This window comes from Xyrauchen texanus, chromosome 22 (assembly GCF_025860055.1).
Source record: "Xyrauchen texanus isolate HMW12.3.18 chromosome 22, RBS_HiC_50CHRs, whole genome shotgun sequence".
Taxonomy (NCBI): domain Eukaryota; kingdom Metazoa; phylum Chordata; class Actinopteri; order Cypriniformes; family Catostomidae; genus Xyrauchen; species Xyrauchen texanus.
The window spans coordinates 39,386,937-39,408,188 of record NC_068297.1 but is presented as its reverse complement, the minus strand read 5'-3'; the positions used below and the strand labels follow the sequence as shown (position 1 = coordinate 39,408,188).

Genomic DNA, 21,252 nt, shown 5'->3' with positions numbered 1-21,252 from the left:
AAATTTGGGAAAACCTACAAAACTCTTCTTCTCCTGAACCGTAGCTCCAATTAACTTGAAATTTGGTACACATGTGTAGAATTTATGTCTTTGAAAACTTTACTTAGCAAAAATGAATAGGATACAAAATGGCTGAAAGGGCGTGTTTATTCTAAAACATACACTTCATACATTGATATAAATCTTAACCTAAAATCTTGATGTTGATTTAAAAAGTGCAGTCAATTGATTTAGGAAGTGGGCTTCTACATAAATGCAGCTGACGTGTAAAGCAAGTGCTTATACAGTAGTGTTCTTGTCTTCATTCTGGTTGAGGAATCTCTGCCATGCTTCCTCCTGTGTGAGCAACTGTTTGATTAATGCATTCATCTTCTCTCATGTTAAACAGAGCACTAAGAACTGGAGGGCGGCTGTGGATTTGACAGGCAGATTGCTGACAGCTCATGGTCAGGGCTACGGCAAGAGCGGACAGCCCACCAACCACACCACAGACTCCTTACAGGTGAGTGAAACAAATGGGAGATATTGGAGAAATAGTCTCAGGACATGGGAGGGAAGCATCTAGATCATGTTTTAAAACCAATTCAATTTTTCAGTTCAGTTAAGGTAATTTGTTTAACGCTTTTCACAATGTTGTTCCAAAGCAGCTTCACAAAGAGTAGTGCTTTGCAATCCTCACAGTGTGCAAGCCAGTGTCAACACTGGCATGGAAAAACTCGCCTAAATGTTTGTGTGTAAAGGTGCATAAATGTTTGCATTGTGATGTACTTATCAGGCAATGAAAAATTAAGGCATTGATGATGGAATTTGGTTATTTAAAGGGATAGTTCACCCAAAAATGAAAATTCTCTCATCATTTACTCACCCTTATGCAACCCCAGATGTGTATGACTTTCTTCAACAGAACACATTTGAAGAAAAATAGAAAATATCTTAGCTTAGTAGGTCCTTAAAATGCAAGTGAATGGTGATCCAACCTTTGAAGCTCCAAAAAGAACAGACAGTATAAACGTCATGCATACGACTCCAGTGGTTATATTAATGACTTCTAAAGCGATACAATCGCTTTTGGAGCGAAAAGGATCAATATTTAAGTACTTTTTAACTATAAAGCATCGCTTTAGTCTTTAGACTCACTCCTATAATTAAGAAGAATCTCTCCTCTGCATTCCATCTTAACTTCCAAAACTCGTCAATTCACTGCTGCATGACATCGTTCAGACCGTTTATGGTCATGGCATATGCAAGATCCACGCGGTTCAATAGTTTAAATTGAATTTTGCTACATTAGGAAAGACTTTTAATGACTTATTATTCAAGTGTGCTGTTATGCCAATAAAACAAAACAAATCACGCATATTTTGGTCTAGTATTGAGTCGCTAAAATAATGATCGATATTAGTATTGGTATCTGTGCATATAACAATATTGTAGTTAGTACAGTATATCATGTACTTTAGCACAACTGGTATGCTGTATTGAATTATTTGCATCCAGCACCAGAACTACTGTTACAAGAGAGATCAAATGGTAGTGGATTTTGCCAAAGGCTGATAATCGATTATTCAGATTATGTTATTTATTTTTTCATAGAATTATAAATTTCTTTGTCCTTCCTTACTTTGACAGGCACAGACATTGAGGCTACAAGAGTCCAAAATGAATTATATTATCCAAAATACAATTAATGACCATGTGGCACTTAATTCTGATCACAACTTCCAGTTTGGGTTTGTTCTATTGTCTCTTTATTAACTTTTGTGCCTGTCTACATAATAATTAAGACTCAGATGTTAAAGAATAAAACTAAACCATCTCATGGCCAAATTTTAGATTTCATAATGCATACATAATTTTTAACAAATCAGTGTTTTCAGAGCAGATATATAAACCCCATAAACAGCAATTTTGAGATTCTTAAAACAGCCCTTTTTGTTGTGTTTTTTATTATTATAATTCTAGAAACACAGTTAGTCAAGCGTGACATCTCTTCATATCCCTTCAGTATTACACTGGTCAGACAACACATACTGTTTATACTAAACATGGGAATTTCAGCTCTTTTTCATACATTCTCAAGAATGCTCTGTGGAGTTTTGTCTAGTTGTCCACAGTGATGCGCTGAACATGTGAAGTGCCCTGAAGCAGTGTAGAGCTCGCGGCCTGATGCCCACTCAGTCCACAGGAACCCAGTGATCTCCCAACGGCTCTAGAGTCGGCCGAATCAAAGCACTCGCTCACTTTGATGTACCACTCATGTAGCTCAGCGCATAGGCCTGCAAATGTTTTTGTTGAAACTTTGTTCTTTAACTTTGCTAGTAAGAGGTGATATTTGGCCCCCTAGAACTTTTTAAGGCGCACATTTTTTTGCTACATAAAAACTGATTGAGTGTGTCATCCATAAATGTCAGATACTTAAATTAAATCAAATAACTCTCTGAACAGTAATAGCGTTTATCTATCAAATCAATAAAACATCAAATACAAAAGGAGCTGTAAATAATGTACAAAAAGATACCATTCTTTAAACACAAGTTGATGACAACACCACTTTTGTGACAACATTGTGAAAACATTGTTTTGGTCTACAAATATTGTAATTAATAAATTGCATAAATATGTGACATTTGAACCACATGTGACAATCTGCCCTAAAAAAACATTATAAATATGTGACAACATGCCCTGACCTAACTTTAATAAAAAAAATATTTTATAAGACAGTTGAATGTATGCCAGCATGGTTTGTGTTTTGATGTTATAAAAAATACTTCATAAAATAATTCATAAATGAGGGTTTTGAAATAGTTGTTTGAAACCAACATACAAAACCTCTGCTAAAAATATATTTGCAAACTTTTAGTTCCAAAAGATATAGAGGTATAGACCTTGTGATAACTAGCCCTGGTCTCCCCTACTCAGTAGCATAAGGAAAATGTTATACTAAACTCAGCAAAAAAAAGAAACATCCTCTCACTTTCAACTGCTTTTATTTTAAGTAAACTTAACATGTAAACATTTGTATGAACATGAAAAGATTCAACAACTAAGACATAAACTGAACAAGTTTCACAGACATGTGACTAACAGAAATGGAATAATGTGTCCCTGAACAAAGGGGAGGGGAGGTCAAAATTAAAAGTAACAGTCATTAAGTACTGCAGTGCATCTCCTCCTCATGGACTGCACCAGATTTGCCAGTACTTGCTGTGATATGTTACCCCACTCTTCCACCAAGACACTTGCAAGTTCCCAGACATTTCTGGGGGGAATGGCCCTACCACTCACCCTCCGATCCAACAGGTCCCAGACATGCACAATGGGATTGAGATCCGGGCTCTTCGCTGACCATGGCAGAACACTTGACATTCCTGTCTTGCAGGAAATCATGGACAGAACGAGCAGTATAGATGGTGGCATTGTCATGCTAGAGGGTCATTTCAGGATGAGCCTGCAGTACGACTTGAGGGAGGTGGATGTCTTCCCTGTAACGCACAGCGTTGAGATTTCCTGCAATGACAACAAGCTCAGTTCGATGATGCTGTGACACACCGCTCCAGACCATGATGTACCCTCCACCTCCAAATGATCCCGCTCCAGAGTACAGACTTCGGTGTAATGCAAGTCCAACCATCACCCCTGGTGAGACAAAACCACGACTCATCAGTGAAGAGCACTTTTTACCAGTCCTGTCTGGTCCAGTGAAGGTGGGTTTGTGCCCATTGGCGACATTGTTGCCGGTGATGTCTGGTTAGGACCTGCCTTACAACACACCTACAAGCCCTCAGTCCAGCCTCTTTCAGCCTATTGCAGACAGTCTGAGCACTGATGGAGGGATTGTGTGTTCCTGGTGTAACTCGGGCAGTTGTTGTTGCCATCCTGTCCTGTAGGTGTGATATTCAGATGTACCGATCCTGTGCAGGTATTGTTACACGTGTTCTGCCACTGTGAGGAGGATCAGCTGTCCTTCCTGTCTCCCTGTAGCACTGTCTGAGGCGTCTCACGGTACGGACATTGCAATTTATTGCCCTGGCCACATCTGCAGTCCTCATGCTTCCATGCAGCATGCCTAAGACACGTTCACGCAGATGAGCAGGGACCCTGAGCATCTTTCTTTGGGTGTTTTTCAGAGTCAGTAGAAAGGTCTCTTTAGTGTCCCTAAGTTTTTATAACTGTGATCTTAATTGCTTACCGTCTGTATGCTGTTAGTGTCTTAACGACCGTTCCACAGGTGCATGTTCATTAATTGTTTATGGTCCATTGAACAAGCATGCAAAACATTGTTTAAACCCTTTACAATATTTAGATTTTTACAAGATTATCTTTATAATACAGTGTCCTGAAAAAGGGATGTTTCTTAGAACTGTGAGTTTATATACACTCATAAAATATGTATAGTTTAGTCTACAGTTGAAGTCAGAAGTTTGCATACACCTTAGCCAAATACATTTAAACTCATACATTTTAAGTTTTTCACCATTCCTTACATATAATTGTAAAATACTTTCCCTGTCTTAGGTCGTTAGGATCACTACATTATTTTACGAATGTGAAATGTCAGAATAATAGTAGAGAGAATTAATTATTTCAGCTTTTATATCTTTCATCACATTTCCAGTGGGTCAGAAGTTTAAATACAATTTGTTAGTATTTGGTAGCATTGCCTTAAAATAGTTTAACTTGGGTCAAACATTTTGTGTAGCCTTCTGAGGCCTCCTTGCTCTCACACACTTTTTCAGTTCTGCCCACAAATTTTCTATTGGATTGAGGTCAGGGCTTTGTGAAGGCCACTCTAATACCTTGACTTTGTTGTCCTTAAGCTATTTTGCCACAACTGGTTTGAGTATGCTTGGGGTCATTGTCCATTTGGAAGACCCATTTGCAACCAAGCTTTAACTTCCTGGCTGATGTCTTGCGGCGTTGCAACAATATATCCACATAATTTTCCTTCCTCATGATGCCATCTATTTTGTGAATTGCACCAGTCCCTCCTGTAGCAAAGCATCCCCACAACATGATGCTGCCACCTCCATGCTTCACGATTGGGATGGTGTTTTTTGGCTTGCAAGCATCACCCTTTTGCAAACTGTAGTCTGGCTTTTTTATGGTGGTTTTGGAGCAGTGAATTCTTCCATGCTGTGCAGCCTTTCAGGTTATGTCGATATAGGACTCATTTTACTGTGGATGTAGATATTTGTTTGCCTGTTTCTCCAGCATTTTCAGATGGTCCTTTGCTGTTGTTCTGGGATTGATTTGCACTTTTCTCACCAAACAACATTAATATCTAGGAGACTGAATGCATTTCCTCCTGAGCTTTACGATGGCTGCGTGGTCTCATGGTGTTTATACTTGCATACTATTGTTTGTACAGGTGAATGTGGTACCAGGCATTTGTAAATTGCTCCCAAGTATGAACCAGAGTTGTGGAGTTCCACAATTTATTTTTCTGAGGTCTTGGTTGATTTCTTTTGATTTCCCCATGATGTCAAGCAAGTTTGAAGATAGGCCTTTCAATACATCCACACATTCAATTCAGTACTCCTCCTATCAGAAGCGAATTGGCTAATTGTCTAAAGGCTTGACTTAATTTTCGGGAGTTTTCCAAGCTGCTTAAAGGCACAGTTCAAATAGTGTATGTAAATTCTGACCCACTGGAATTGTGATAAACGTGAAACAATATGTCTGTAAACAATTGTTGGAAACATTACTTGCGTCATGCCAAAACGACTTGCCAAAACTATAGTTTGCCAATATTAAATCTGCAAAGTGTTTAAAAATGAGTTTTTAATGACTTCAACCTAAGTTTATGTAAACTTCTGACTTCAACTGTATATTAAGAAGACTTATGCATTTAAATTTCATAACAAAATTTCATCATGTGTAATGTTTGACCAAATTCAATTAATAAACCCTAAAATATATATATTTTTTTAACAATTTATTTAATTTAAAATTCAATTTGATGGAATTTTTATATGAAATTGAAATTCATAAATCATAAAACTTTTTATAGTGTAGCTGTAAACTCTATAGCTAACTAGATAGTAACTAGATAGGCCTAGAATAGAGTATTTTGAAGTATATTTCAAGTATTTGTTAGATAACAGAAAAAAGAGTAATGCACTACAGTTTCATTTGTTTTACCCACATTTGAAATACCTGGGGCATTTTTGTCACTTTCCATGCCATTTTTGCCTGAGATGCATAATTTATAGCATTTAAACTCAAAGTTAAAGAATGCTCAATACGTTGATTTATTTTTTCTCTCTGCAGCTGTGGTTTGTGCGTCTGGCTCTTCTGGTAAAGCTGAACCTCTTTCAGAATGCTGAACTGGAGTTTGAACCCTTTGGAAATCTGGATCATCCTAACCTGTACTATGAATACTACTCGACTGTATACCCTGGAAGACGAGGTAAATGTTCTGGAGTGATGATAACTATTTCCAAGTGGAAGGAAATCTTAAGAATTTGGAGATTACCTGTACCCAGATGTGTCAGTCAAAACGAGATTACCCACTTTATATTAGGTGTAAAATTAAGCATTTGAAACAATATACTTTCAGTATGTAATGTACTGAAGTACCTGCATATAATTACATCTGTGGTTACTTTGTTTACACTATTCCTAAACCTAATCCTAAACCTACCTGTACCCCCACCTAGGTCGCAGCAAATGCAAATATTGCAATAGTGTCGCAGAACAACATATACGTACACAATAAGAACATTGTAGCAAATGTTACATTGTTTAATACAAGTCCATAGTTGTTAAAGACACATAAAAAAAAGTGAGAGCAGATTTAATGGTGCTTCCAAGTGCAAAACTTGCCACCACTACACTTCGTTGTTGAGGGTGGTTGCAAGAGCATTGCTATGTGGTGCTAAGGTGTTCTAAATAGTTTTTAGTGCATCGCTATGCAGTTGTATTCTGTGTGGTGTCTGTCAAGGTGGTTGCTTACTGGCCAAAGTCAAAAGGTCCCCCAAAAAGTCCCACTCCTAAGTCTTTAGAGCTTTTCACACTTTGTTGACCCAGGCTAATTCCTCTGAAACATACTACAAAAACACTATTGTCTATTCATCACTCCAATTAATGTGTGTGGTGTCACTCTTTGAATTTTTAACCATGTCCCTCAGATGCAGAAGCTAAATAAAGTGCTTGAACGTTTCTGTGACTACAAATTGCATGAATATTTATGATTGGTTGTCTGTTGCTAAAAAATCATTCCACACTGATCACCTTTGGCAACACAATTTTCTTTGAACTCTAAAAACACAGGGCTTTTAATAATCCAGGGTTAAGGGGGGCCTGGGTAGCTCAGCGAGTAAAGACGCTGATTACCACCCCTGGAGTCGCAAGTTCGAATCCAGGGTGTGCTGAGTGACTCCAGCCAGTTCTCCTAAGCAATCAAATTGGCCTGGTTGCTAGGAAGGGTAGAGTCACATGGGATAACCTCCTTGTGATCACTATAATGTGTGGTTCTCGCTTGCGGTGGGGTGCGTGGTGACTTGTGCATGGTAACGTGCTCAACAAACCACGATCATCCTCCACCACCTGGATTGAGGCACGAGCACCTAGAGCTCATTGGGAATTGGGCATTACAATTTGGGAATTGACAACGGGAGAAAATAAAATACAAATAATCCAGACAAGGTTTTGCTCTCAGGTTAAGAATGTATTGAATAAAATTTTTGCTCTGTGAAGATCCCTCCTCCCAATTTTCCTTTATGACATCTAACACCCCACGAGGCTTACGCCAATAAAACAATTAAAATGGGCAAAACCCAGTGGAGGCTTGCGGGACCTCTCGCAATGCAAATAACAGTGGTTCAAGCCACTTATCCCAGTTCCCAGCATCTTCGCGCATGAGATTACAACGCATATTCTTTAAAGTCTTATTAAATTGTTCGACCAAGCCGTCTGTTTGTGGATGGTACACGCTTGTCCAAATCTATTTAATAACCAATCATTTGAACAGCTCACATAGTTTATGTGATATAAAAGCAGTGCCCTGATAAGTGAGGATCTTCACCCAAAGGGAGATGTTAAAATGGTTTTTAAGTGTGTATAAAAAACCCTTTTGATACTGTATGTCTACAGGAACAAAAATTATCATTCACCAGATATTGTAGTGGCAAGTTTTGCATGAGCAAGCAACCTTTACATGTTCTTCTTCTGCTTTATTATGATTTTAGAAACAATATATGAAGTAATTTACCGAAATGTAGTAAAAATATAAGACTTAAGAAAGATAGCTATATCAGTAAGTCTGCCCTGAGACACTTGATGTGCACCACACAGACAGAAATTTAGAAAGAAAGAAGAGCAAAACTTTTGCATATTGCTGTTAATTTGCCTTAAAGTTGCTTTAGTATGCAAAAGTTGTGAAACTCAACATGTGAAAATGTATGTTCTAAAATTAGAATAGCATAAAAGAGTAATAAGACTTTAAACTGTATGTTTGTGTCATCCGTCTCTCTGCCTTGGATATTTTAGGTTCAATGGTGCCATTCTCCATGCGTATCCTGCATGCTGAGCTCCCTCAGTACTTACAGAAGCCGCAGGAAACTCTGGACCGCCTGCACAGAATAAAGAGCATCTGTCTGAAGGTGAGGGCAGTCAAGCACTGAACTCTACACCCCAGTGTTGGGACGTTCTCTGCAGCAATGCAATTAGTGTGGCTGTAATTAGTGCAGTAAAACTTCTGTTTCCTTCACAGATCCTGAGTAACCTGCAAGAGGGTTTAGCTGAGGACGGCAGTATGGTGAACCTCATGCAGCAGAACAGACAAGGTACAGAGCACAGACATCTCTCTCCACTCTAAACCTTCCCTGCTGCCCCTGTGAGTGACAGTGAATCAATGTATATAGGACTGTGAATTTAAGACTTACTCATTCACTTGACATCATGTTCTAAAACTTAATGAGCTGCCGACCTATGCAACAGTTTTAGGCTTCTGATGTGAAGACTGTTCCAAACAGTAGGCAGCAAAACGAGATTTTTACATTTAATTCAGTACTGAAAGGGATCTACAAAAATATTTCACACATTTTCACTCTGTATTTGTGTAACATTAGATTATCTATTGCAATCACAAGTCTCTTGTGCACTTCACATCGTGAGTGAATGATTCTGCCTATGAAGAGCATTTCAAATCAGTCACTTCAGGCTCCTGTTTGAGAAGAATTGCCAGTCAGTTGCACACTGTAGTAGCGGGAGGGACATTCTTACTCCTACCTGACATAACACAATCTTTTGTCATTAGTGGCCCCAAATGCAAGTGCAAGAATAATGAGTGTTTCCTAAGAGGCTTCCCAAACTATTCCTTAACCATATTGTTCAGTAGCGTGACAGTTCAAACAAATAGGGCTGGGAAAAAACCTCAGTTTCGGCCGTTACCGGAAGCCTGTAATTATAGTTTATAAAGTTAGAAATATGGATATTTTTCTTACAAAATCGCTTCACTTCAGAAGGCCTTTATTATCGCCCTGGAGCCTTATGGATTACTTTTTTGATAGATGGATGTGCTTTTTGGGTTTCAAAATCTAAGGTACCATTCACTCCCATTATAAAGTTTGGAAGAGCCAGGATATTTTTTAATATAACTGCGATTGTGTTTGGCTGAAAGAAGAAAGTCATATACAACTAGAATGCTTGAGGGTGAGTAATTTATGGGATAATTTTCATTTTTGGGTGAACTAACCCTTTAAGATACATATTCACGTATATTCATTTACATTTATGCATTTGGTAGACGCTTTTATCCAAAGCGACTTACAGTGCACTTATTACAGGGACAATCCCCCCGGAACAACCTGGAGTTAAGTGCCTTGCTCAAGGACACAATGGTGGTGACTGTGGGGTTAGAACCTGTGACCTTCTGATTAACAGCCCTGTGCTTTAGCCACTACGCCACCACCTTTTGGTAACTGAATACCAAAGATGTTCCATAAAGTGTTGTACTTGTATATGCACGAGGCATTTCCAAAAAATGTTGTACGGTTATTTTCTTTTATAGCTGCATGTAACCAGCAAAGTTTAAAACTATTGTTTTAGCGCAGTGTTGATTGACAGGCGAGTGGGTGGCTCTTCGCAGCTGTCCGGGACGAATCAGGACAGATTATTGCTTTTTTATGTTCTTCATTTACACCATTATTTGTAGTATTACCATCGTTTTTACACCAGGTGTAACTGGAGTCTCCATTAGGATGCTGCCTATATAGGCAGTTCACTAGGATTGAAACAGGGCTATTGTATTTTAATTGTGACTTTAGAAAAATTGTCTTAATATTGTTGTCTGTTTATGTGCCAAACCAGAAGAGGAATTGTGATGATGCAGTTCCTCTGTTTAGCTGTGGTCACAGTGTCAGTAATCAGGCATCAGCTGAAGTGTGTTTATGTACACACACACACACACACACACACACACATAAGAGATCAGAACGGTTGGATGATGGAGGTCTTCAGTGAACCAGTGAGGGAAAATATTTGTGATGGCTAGTGTCTTTTCTTATTCACTGTGATTCCCATTGCAGACAATATAATTGAGGGTTTGGAACCAGGAAAAGGAGGGGAAAACTGCAGTTTCCAATTCCATTTTCTCAGTCTGTGTCTCTGTCTGCTGTGTGTTTCAGCATCGCTGCAGCTGTGGAGGTCCCGTCTGAGCAGGGCGATGTACTCCATGGCAAACTGTCTGCTAATGATGAAGGTACGTGGGTGGGAGAGACGAGCTGCAGCAGAGATGAGCTGCCATTATTTCACACATACAGATGTCTGCTTTATATAGTATAACTACCGTACAATCCATATCTCAAGTTTCAGTATTAAAATGATAAATGGCATAAACTATATTTGGGTGTTTCTGCAACTTTGGGCACTTTCATGTCCCAAGTATGCATAGATTTTTACTGTTTAGGCCTTGTTCCAGACCCAGACTTTCAATATAATGGTGCATTCACACACAACGTGAGTTGTGACTGTTGGATTATAAATTTGTGTTTAAACTCATGTTCGCGTGAATAATGCGAACCCACGAGTATTCCCCCCTCTCTTTCCTGAAAAGGACAGCTTCTATGACTTGGTTCATAATAAAGTATAACCAATAGCAGGAATCAAGTAGACGCGCGTATTTTCAGAACTTACCAGGTAGTCCAACTTCCTCGCTCACATTCCTCCAAGCGATGTCTTTTTTCGTCCGGTCTCTGTACATGTATGACGTTGTGTCATACAATTCCAGGTGCCCACACACCGCTACAACAATTTTTTTAATCCATTTTTCCAGATTTCTTCTGCTACTACGTCAGTATGTCAGTGACATTCGAACAATCTCAATGCTGATAGGCTTTCTCGACAATGCGTCATGTGAATACGCGAATGAAACGATTTTGTGTGTTCGAGTCGCGTCATTCGCTTCATTCGCGCAGCCCGACACCATAAGACTATTTTTACATTTATTATAAAAATATAAATTATTACATGTTCATAACAATGATAATCTAAACAAAGAGTGAAAAACAATACACTGTTTAAAAATTTATTGTGTGAAAATTATTTCTATACATTTTTAAAATGGCTGTGCACCGACGCTCCCTATCCAACCTGATGGAGCTTGAGAGGTCCTGTAAAGAAGAATGGGAGAAACTGCCCAAAAATAGGTGTGCCAAGCTTGTAGCATCATACACAAAAAGACTTGAGGCTGTAATTGGTGCCAAAGGTGCTTCAACAAAGTATTGAGCAAAGACTGTGAATACTTATGTACATGTGATTTATTTTTTATTTTTAATAAATTTGCAAAGATTTCAAACAAACTTCTTTCACATTGTCATTATGGGGTATTGTTTGTAGAATTTTGGGGAAAATAATGAATTTAATCAATTTTGGAATAAGGCTGTAACATAACAAAATATGGAAAAAGTGAAGCGCTGTGAATACTTTCCGGATGCACTGTATATATATATATATAAAGTACTATTACTTCCAACTTGGCAAGTTATAAAAACTATTATAAAACGATACATCCTTTCCTACCCATATAAATGCTGACACCATGTAAACTACATATTATTATCCGGATCTTTGCTGGGAAGGAAATTTACCCCTGGTCTACATTATGGCCCTTTTCTTCAGTCACTTGTTTCCCAGCAAGATGTGATGCAGTCATGTGTTGACTTACATTTATGTTCTTGTTCTTGGTAGATACCTTTAATAAATACTTTAACAGGTAGTTAAAGGACAGTTCACCCAAAATGACATTTCTGTCATTAATCACCCTCAAGTCTGTATGAATTTGCTCTTTTGTAGAACACCAATTGAGATGTTAGGCAGTGAGTCTCAGTCACCATTCACTGTGCCTGCATCTTACTTTCCATAAAATAAAAGTGAATGGTGACTAAAACTAACATCATCACTAACATTTCCTTTTATGTTCTATGGAAGAAAGAAAGACATACAGGTTTGCAACAAAACAAAGGTGAGTAAGTGATTACAGAAATGTCTTTTGAGTGAACTATCAATTTAAGAGTACAAGTCAACACTCAAAGGCTACATTAAAAATTTTAAAATTAATAAATGAAATCCTGAGAGAACCATGCTTATAAATTATATAAAATTATACTGTATTAAATATAGATTTATAATAATAATATTTAAATGTTATGTATATTATTAATATTATAGTATTAATACTACTATCATTATTGTTTATGTATATTACATGATTATTAAAACTGCTCTAGGGAGATGAGAGATGTAGCCTTATAGCTGTTTAAGTGTGTCTTTTCACTCAGCAGCTGAGCAGTTCTGGTTGCACACAAGGCCATTTAAAAATGTTTTTGCTATTTCTGGTCTCTATTAGATTTATATATATATATATATATATATATATATATATATATATATTAGCTCAACAACTAAGATTCAACAACTAGTACATAAACTGAGCAAGTTTTACAGACATGTGACTAATAGAAATGGAATAATGTGTGCCTGAACAAAGGGGGCTCTTCCGGGCTCTTCTCTGGCCATGGCAGACCACTGACATTCCTGTCTTGCAGGAAATCAGGCACAGAACAAGCAGTATGGCTGGTGGTATTGTCATGCTGGAGGGTCATGTCAGGATGAGCCTGCAGGAAGGGTACCACAGGGTCCCTTTAGTGTCCTAAGTTTTTATAACTGTGATCTTAATTGCTTACCGTCTGTATGCTGTTAGTGTCTTAACGACCGTTCCACAGGTGCATGTTCATTAATTGTTTATGGTTCATTGATCAAGCATGCAAAACATTGTTTAAACCCTTTACAATAAAGATCTGTTAAGTTATTTGGATTTTTACAAAATTATCTTTATAATACAGGGTCCTGAAAAAGGGACATTTATTTTTTTGAGTTTTTATATATTTACATTAGCAATCTGGAACGATTTCACCGTGACACCATCTGACCAGCTTAATTTTATCTTTAAATATGGGACGATCCGGTATTTTATGGGACGGGTGGCAACCCCATTACTTTTTTGTTGTTGTTGTCTTGTGTTATATCTTGCATATTGGAATGGGGAAGAAAGCATGAAGTGCTATATTTTACAAAGCCTTGCACAGAACCTATGGCACTGGAGATTTGATACAGTAGTGTTTACTCAGTTTAAGTGTCAGAGGTGAAAATGAATGCTTGCTTTTTGTTGACGTGTTACACAGTGCCATCTGCTGGCTGAAGAAAAAAAAGCCAGTCAAAACAAAAAAACTATTTTTCTTTGAAATTATTTTTGAAGGGGACTCTTTTCATTTAAAATTTTGTATAATTTTTTATTTAATTAAATTCCCATCTAGTCCGTTAAAGAGCTTTATTCATTCTTTATTATTTCATTAATGTAACACTTGTTGGAGGGACAAGATGGGGGGATCTAGATGCAGATTATTTTAATAATACGCAAAAAGAAGATGATACACAAGGAAGGTTATTAACTCTGAAGATAAAGCAACAAAACACTACAGCCTTATTAGGGTAACAAGGACAAGAACTGACCCCGAACAACTAACTGAAACATTGGGTATATTTAGACACATGACAATGATGAAAACAGGTGTGTGTGTGTATTATTAAAAGTCCGGTAGGGTGCTTATCGGATATTTAAAAAAAATAAAAAAAGAATTTTATATATATATATATATATAATATATTTTTATTTTTTTTAAATATTTTTTTTTAATGCTAAAATGGTTAACAGTTGTATTAAATGTAAGCGCATATACATAAAAGGCATTGACAATAGATAAAAAATAAGAAAAACAAAGACAAAAATTAAAAAATTAAACGAGAGAGCCTTAATGACGTAGGCGGCGAACAAATGCGACCTCCGGAGGACGCATCCTTCCAAACGTGACACAGCCATTTAAATGGCTTGATGACGTATCTTTCCTGTATTGTTGACGTGTTTCCTAATAAAACTGACGTTGGGAAAAGATGGAACAGGAACTTGCTCTTGCCAGTCAGTTGCACACTGTAGTAGCGGGAGGGACATTCTTATATTAGAGAGCATTTCATTGGACAAAAACAAGATGTGAACAAGACGAGTCATTCATATTTGTTTTTGGTAAATTTTCCCAGAAGAGAAAGATTATTTAAGATTAAAATCTTTATCTAAAAGTATCATGGCAACATTTTTTGAGAGTCAGCTGACCTGTTTAATATTATCTTCTTCATATAAGCTGTAAAATAATAATAATTATAAAAATATATATATAGAAAAAAGAAATGGATTATGCGGCCACTAATTTGTTATTAAATAGCAATACATAAATTTTCAGAGGTACCTTTTATATTCTTGACATTTTTAGGGTTGAATGTGTATATCTGCTAAAGTTTTATTAAAGGGAGAAAATTCGTATAATTTACACACCCTCATGCCATCCCAGAAGTGTATGACTTTCTTTCTTCTGCAGAACACAAATTAAGATTTTTACAAGATTATCTCAGCTCTGTTGGTCCATACAATACAAGTCAACAGGTTCCCAAACTTTGAAACTCAGAAAGCATATAAAGACAGCATGAAAGTCATGCATACGACTCCAGTGGATAAATCCATGTATTCAGAAGTGATATGATAGGTGTGGGTGAGAAACAGATCAATAGTTAAGTACTTTTTTACTATAAATTCTCCTCTCTGTCCAGTACAGCCATGGCCAAAAGTATTGGCAGTGACATCAATTTTGCAAAGTTTGCTGCTTCAGTATTTGTAGATAATTTTTTCACATGATTCTATGGTATACTGGAAAACAATGATAAGTGTTTCATGAGTTTTAAAGGCTTTTATTGGCAAAAACATTCAATATATGCAAAGAGTCAATATTTACAGTGTCGACCCTTGTTCTTCATAACCTCTGCAATTCGCTCTGGCATGCTGGATATCAGCTTCTGGGCCAAATCCTGAATGATGGCGATCCATTCTTGACTTATTAGTGCTCGGAGTTGATCACAATTTGTGGGCTTCTGCTTGTCCACTCGCCTTTTGAGGATTGACCACAGGTTCTCAATGGGATTAAGATCCGGGTAGTTGCCTGGCCACGGATCCAAAATTTCAATGTAATGATCTGCGCGCCACTTCATTATCACTCTTGCCTTGTGACAGCGTGCTCCATCATGCTGGAAAATGCACTGATAATCACCAAATTGCTCCTGGATCTTTGGGAGCAGTTGCTCTTGCAGGACGTTTTGATACCATTCTTTATTCATGGCAGTGTTTTTGGGCAGGATTGTGAGAGAGCCCACTCCCTTGGATGAAAATCAACCCCACACATGGATGGTCTCAGGATGCTTCACTGTTGGCACGACACAGGACTCATGGTAGCGTTCACCTTTTCTTCTCCGGACTATCGATTTTCCAGATGTCCCAAACAGTCAGAAGGGGGCTTCATCAGAGAAAATAACTTTGCGCCAGTCTTCTGCTGTCCAATCCTTGTATTTCCAGCAGAATTTCAGTCTGTCCTTGATGTTTTTCTTGGAGTGAAGTGGCTTCTTTGCTGCACTTCTTGACACCAGGCCATTGTCCAAAAGTCTTCGCCTCACTGTGCGTGCAGATGCACTCATACCAACCTGCTGCGAATATTGAGCAAGCTCTGTCATTGGTGGTGACAAGATTCCATACCTGACGCCTCAGGAGGAGACGGTCCTGGTGCTTGCTGGACACTGTGGGACGTCCTGAAGCCTTCTTCACTGCCGTTTAACCTCTCTCCTTGAAGTTCTTGATGATCCGGTAAATGGTTCTTTCAGGTTCAATATTCTTTGCAGCAATTTCCTTGCATGTGAGGCCATTTTGATGCAAAGCGATGATGGCTGCACGTCTTTATTTAGAGGTAACCATTGCTAACAAGAACACAATGATTGGAAGCACTTCCTCCCTCCTTTTATAGCAATCAGTCTGTTATTATAATCCAATCAGAATGATAGAGTGATTTCACCTGACTAGTACTCATTCACACTTTCCCAGGTGCTGCTGATATGATTAGTGAAATGATGTTAGCTGGTCATTTTGTGCCAGGGCCAAAAAACAATGAAATTTGGGTTTTTGTGATAAAGTAAATTTTTTTGGCCAATTAAGCTTTTTGCAATTATTTAAAATCACTCTGCACAATAATCTAGAAACAATGTGAATCAACACCACAACAACTGAAGCAGAAAACGTCTTTTTGTGCAAAACATAAAATTTATGTCACTGCCGGTGATATGCATGAAGAATGTGAATCGCCAAAAAACAAAAGAAGAATATGAAAGTGGACATTTATAGTTTAAAAAGAGGCATTTATTGACCGGTCGCAATTTTTTGTTTTTGTGTTGTTTACTGCACAGTTTATTTATGATTTGGTTGACTGAATATTAACACAAGTTAGGTTTTTTCATCATACAAAGTGATCGTATACATTCAGAAACCTTGGAATATGACACATGAGTCGTATTGACACATTTTTTGACACTTTTGTGTGTTTTAGTAACTGTTAAATTAAGACAGTATATACGTTTTTGTGTTGAATTCAGCCAACGAGACTTTCATTAAATTATTTCCAGGAAAGAAAGTCATACAGGTTTGGAACAACATGAGGGTGAGTAAATCATGACAGTTTTTGTTATCAACAGACATTGATAAAAGCCATTTCTTTGAGTCTTTAAGCAGTTTTTATTCCTGTTCTCACACTCTTCCTCTCCTCATATGAAGGACTATGTTCTGGCAGTGGACACATATAAATCCATTATCGATTATGAGCCAGAGCAAAAAGTGCAGCTGCTGAGTGGAATCGGACGCATTTTCTTACAGGTAACACAAGGGACATCTCCATTCCACTACAATGCTCATCTGACCTTATGAAGGCTCAATGGAACAAACTCTATACAACATTAATGGGTGAAACAACATGAAAAAAATAAAAGTAAAGATGCTAAACTGGCTGCTGGTTGGTTGGTCAATACAGCATTCCAGCTTTACTCATCTGCACAAAATTTTTATTTTTCTACATTATATTAATATAAATGTATTATAAATTATAATTATTTTATTATAAATCATAATAAGAACTATCTGAATAGTTATATTTAAGATATGTATTAATCATTTTTAAAACATAATTATTTATAATAATTATTACAGTTGTGGCCAAAAATATTGTCACTGTAAGGTATGGCGGAGGATCAGTGCCTTAACAGATTCCCGAACAAACAAGAACTTACTGTTAAAAACCCCCCTAATTACTGAAATAGCGCCAACCAGCCTCCACAAGCACAATAAATGTATTGACAAAGAGACAATGAACTATTGACAGAGAACCGCATGTGACATCCGCATGCTCACCACGTGCTTATCGTGTGGACAGGAAGGGGAAACTTTGAACGTAAAAATGTGTGTGTGTGTGTGTGTGTTTTTCAGTTAAACACAGAACTGCATATTGCTAATGAAATACGTGTAATCCCTGTATGTTGTGTATTTCTGAGGTATATCAAACTCGTTAGAACTGTTTCGTTGTGTGTTTTAAACTCTGAGGCCTCATATTTAATAGCCTCAGTGTATATTCCCTTTCTAAGTGTACTAAATATACTTTTCTTGGTATCAAATTAAACCTTACGATTTGGCCTAGCTAAATTCGAATATAAGATCTTCAGTAGAATGATACTACGTTATGTTTTGCCATCTTTTGAGTCATTCAGCCCAAAATCTCTTACCGTCATAAACCCAGCCAGAAACATGCAAATGAGCCGTGACTGAACAAAGGAATCATTCTCCTGCCCAGAGTAATGGAGGCCTTTACGACCTCCAAAGGAATGTTCAGAGAAGTGCTGACCCTCCCTTCATTCTCTTACTGAGAAAGAGAAATGAACCCTGTTAATCCTATATATATATTCTATATATCCATGTGATAAATATTGACATGTATCTAATGTGCCATCTCACATTTTCCCTTAAATGTGCTTGATCTATGTTTTCTTGCAAACTAATGGGTTAATGTTTCAGACTTTGCATACTATGGTTAACCAAAATCATATGTGTGGCATATTTGGTCTCTATAACTTGGTATTTTGAAGATCGAAATGACTGTGTACATGATATGTCGATAACAACAACATATTAGTATTAAAAGTATATTTCCTATTTTCTTTCTTGCACATGCAATGGGCAATTTTACAACAAAGAGCAATAAACCAAATTCCCGCCTGGAACCCAAACCCTTCTCATTGGTCGAGCCAATGAGAGGTGGGACCTGTTTCCCGAGGGTATAAAATTGCTGCGCCCACTTCCTCTCATCCTCTTTCCTCTCTCTTAGCTCGCTCTTAGCCCTGTCGCTTATCTCTTGCTCTCTTGCCCTCTGAGCCTTGTGCTCTCTCACTCTCTCGCTGAATCATGCCACACTAGAAGGCCCCAAGGACTCCCAAGCATGTGCCAGGCTACCTACAGCCTTGACTGCCCATTCACCAAGATCCTCTGACTCTCACTGGTTCTCTCTCTCATCAAGACAACATCAAAGATCAACTGGAGCCTCAACAAATTGCATCAGGACAGTTTATTTCAAATGGGACATGCAAGTATCAAACTTAGTCTCATTATTTGATACATTAAGTATCCTTAACCCCTTTCTAAAAAGGGCGTGTCAGAACTAATATGATGGTTTGCTCAGGCTGTTGATCTGCTGAACTTCAAACAATGCTATAACTTCTTGCCTTCCTGTATTCTGTTTCAGCCCTCTTTCCCTTGGTAAACTGTATGAATGTATGTATATGTATGTTAGAGTAGTTTAAATGTTTAGTCTAGTTAATAAAGTCTTGTTCATGTCACATGTAAAGTTGTCTGTGTCTCAAGCTCATATCTAAAGTCACTAATCATAGATTTTGACTACTTGCTCTTAATACTTAGTAAGAAAGACATTTCCCTTGCCCCGAAATGTACATTTCTATTAATTAATTAATTAATAACCAAAATTGAGTGTTCACGGGATGAACCGAGTATTTGGTTGTAATGTTAATGTAGCTACATCAAGTTAACCCGATTAACTGATCCAAATATTCATAATCGATTATAACAAGTTATGATTGATTATTAATATTTCATAGAGCTGATTCGCTTCCTAATGGTGGAAGAATATAGAGCTGATTCGCTACATAATGGTGGAGAATGCGGGCATGATTAAACAAAGGTTATGAGCTTTAACCACTGTCAACCTAAAAGTGTGCATTGAATAATTCCGGTCAGAATAGGACATGACATGCGAAACGGCATTTGCTTCACTAGTTGCTGGCTTGTTTGGATGCGGATAAAGTGATGGCTTGAATTGACATCTCTACTGTAATTGAAAGAGTCTTAACACATTTAAGCATATTTTCAAAAGGTATCAGTGTACGAGTAATATGATTTTAGCGAAGAAACCCTAATTTCAGTATTAAAGTGTAAGTCTGTTTTGATGAAGGAATCTCAGCTCAGCGGCATGTAAACTGTACCAGAATTGATTGCTTAACCTGTTTCTGAGGAAGAAATCTCAGTACAGTGTTATATAAATGTAGATTTGGGCGATGCTCCCCTTTTCACAGTATAAAGGCCTTACAAATTATAGTCAGATTGATGTCCTTCATCTAAACTTTATCTGTGCATCTAAAGGGCTTAGCTCCCTGGTGATCAAAACTGCGTTTCACTCACTGAAACTCTGAAGTGCATTGGTTCCCATGACAACGACTTGTCACAGGAAGTGCTCACTCCAGATAGCACGTGTTTCCTTCCGACGCCATTTTGTAAACAAACCAGCCTAGGTGGCTAAGCTAACCCAACTTAGCAGCCCCTTAGCTTAGGCTAAGCTAACTAATAGCTTCAACAGCTGCTAGCATAATTTACATGAAGCCTTTATCTACAGCTTGTGTGCATGCAGAGTGAAGTGATCTAAACCATTTTCCTTTAACCCCATTTCTGGTTTCTGAATTCTCACTTTCTCTTTCCTTAACTTTAATTCTTCTCATCTAACTTCACCTGCACCTTTCAGGTGCATCCCTTACTGAACGCTGTTCAGCTAAATTTGCAGTTACTTTGTTAATTAAATCTAAAAACTTAATTACATGTAAACTGTTTTAGATAGAGAATAATTTTTATAGTTATTGGAAACTTTCAATGGCACGTTGACTAAACTTTATAGAGGGACAAACACATTGTGTGGTCTTGAACACGCAACAGCTGTGACCAACTATAGAATGATGTCCAAAGCAAATCTAATTGTTGATCATAAGTGCTATTAATTATTCCCAATACAAGGTTATTCTGCTATTTTAATCACTTCTTCAAGTCTTTTTATTATTTTTACTAATAATAGAAGTCAGCTATTCATTTTCCCATTGAACCCTCTTGGTCTAGTGTAGTTTATTTCCCCATAAAACTGCAAAAGTAACTAGACATACTTTTCTTCTCGATTTTGTGTTTATTTGCAACAAGTTGCTTAAATTTTATGAGCCAGCTACACTAGTAATCTAGACGATTTCTATGGCATAATTTTGAGCACCACTAATAGACACAATCTAATTGGAAAGCTCTTTCCTTCCTCTTTTTTCTCTTCTTCAGGTGTTCAAAGATCAAGCCTGTTGTATGCTATCAGTAAGTGCTGATAAATAATTTGACCCAAAGAAACATCTTAAGTCATTTATTAAATCTAGGCTTACGCTCTTTTAGCAAAGCCACTCAGATCCACGCAAATCTGAGCACCCTGCTATTTGCAGCTAAGATAGTAATAATCAGGAACACATTTCAAT

General features: G+C 37.5%; 1 protein-coding gene across 1 annotated transcript in view; it reads left to right on the top strand.

The window, feature by feature from the left end:
- trappc12 (trafficking protein particle complex subunit 12) overlaps positions 1-21,252 on the top strand; it is a 56,824-nt gene that overhangs the window by 17,118 nt on the left and 18,454 nt on the right. Inside the window, 6 exon segments of the mRNA XM_052153995.1 lie at positions 389-502; positions 6,274-6,412; positions 8,494-8,606; positions 8,717-8,789; positions 10,632-10,705; positions 17,198-17,296. Coding sequence (XP_052009955.1) covers positions 389-502; positions 6,274-6,412; positions 8,494-8,606; positions 8,717-8,789; positions 10,632-10,705; positions 17,198-17,296 — 612 coding nt within the window.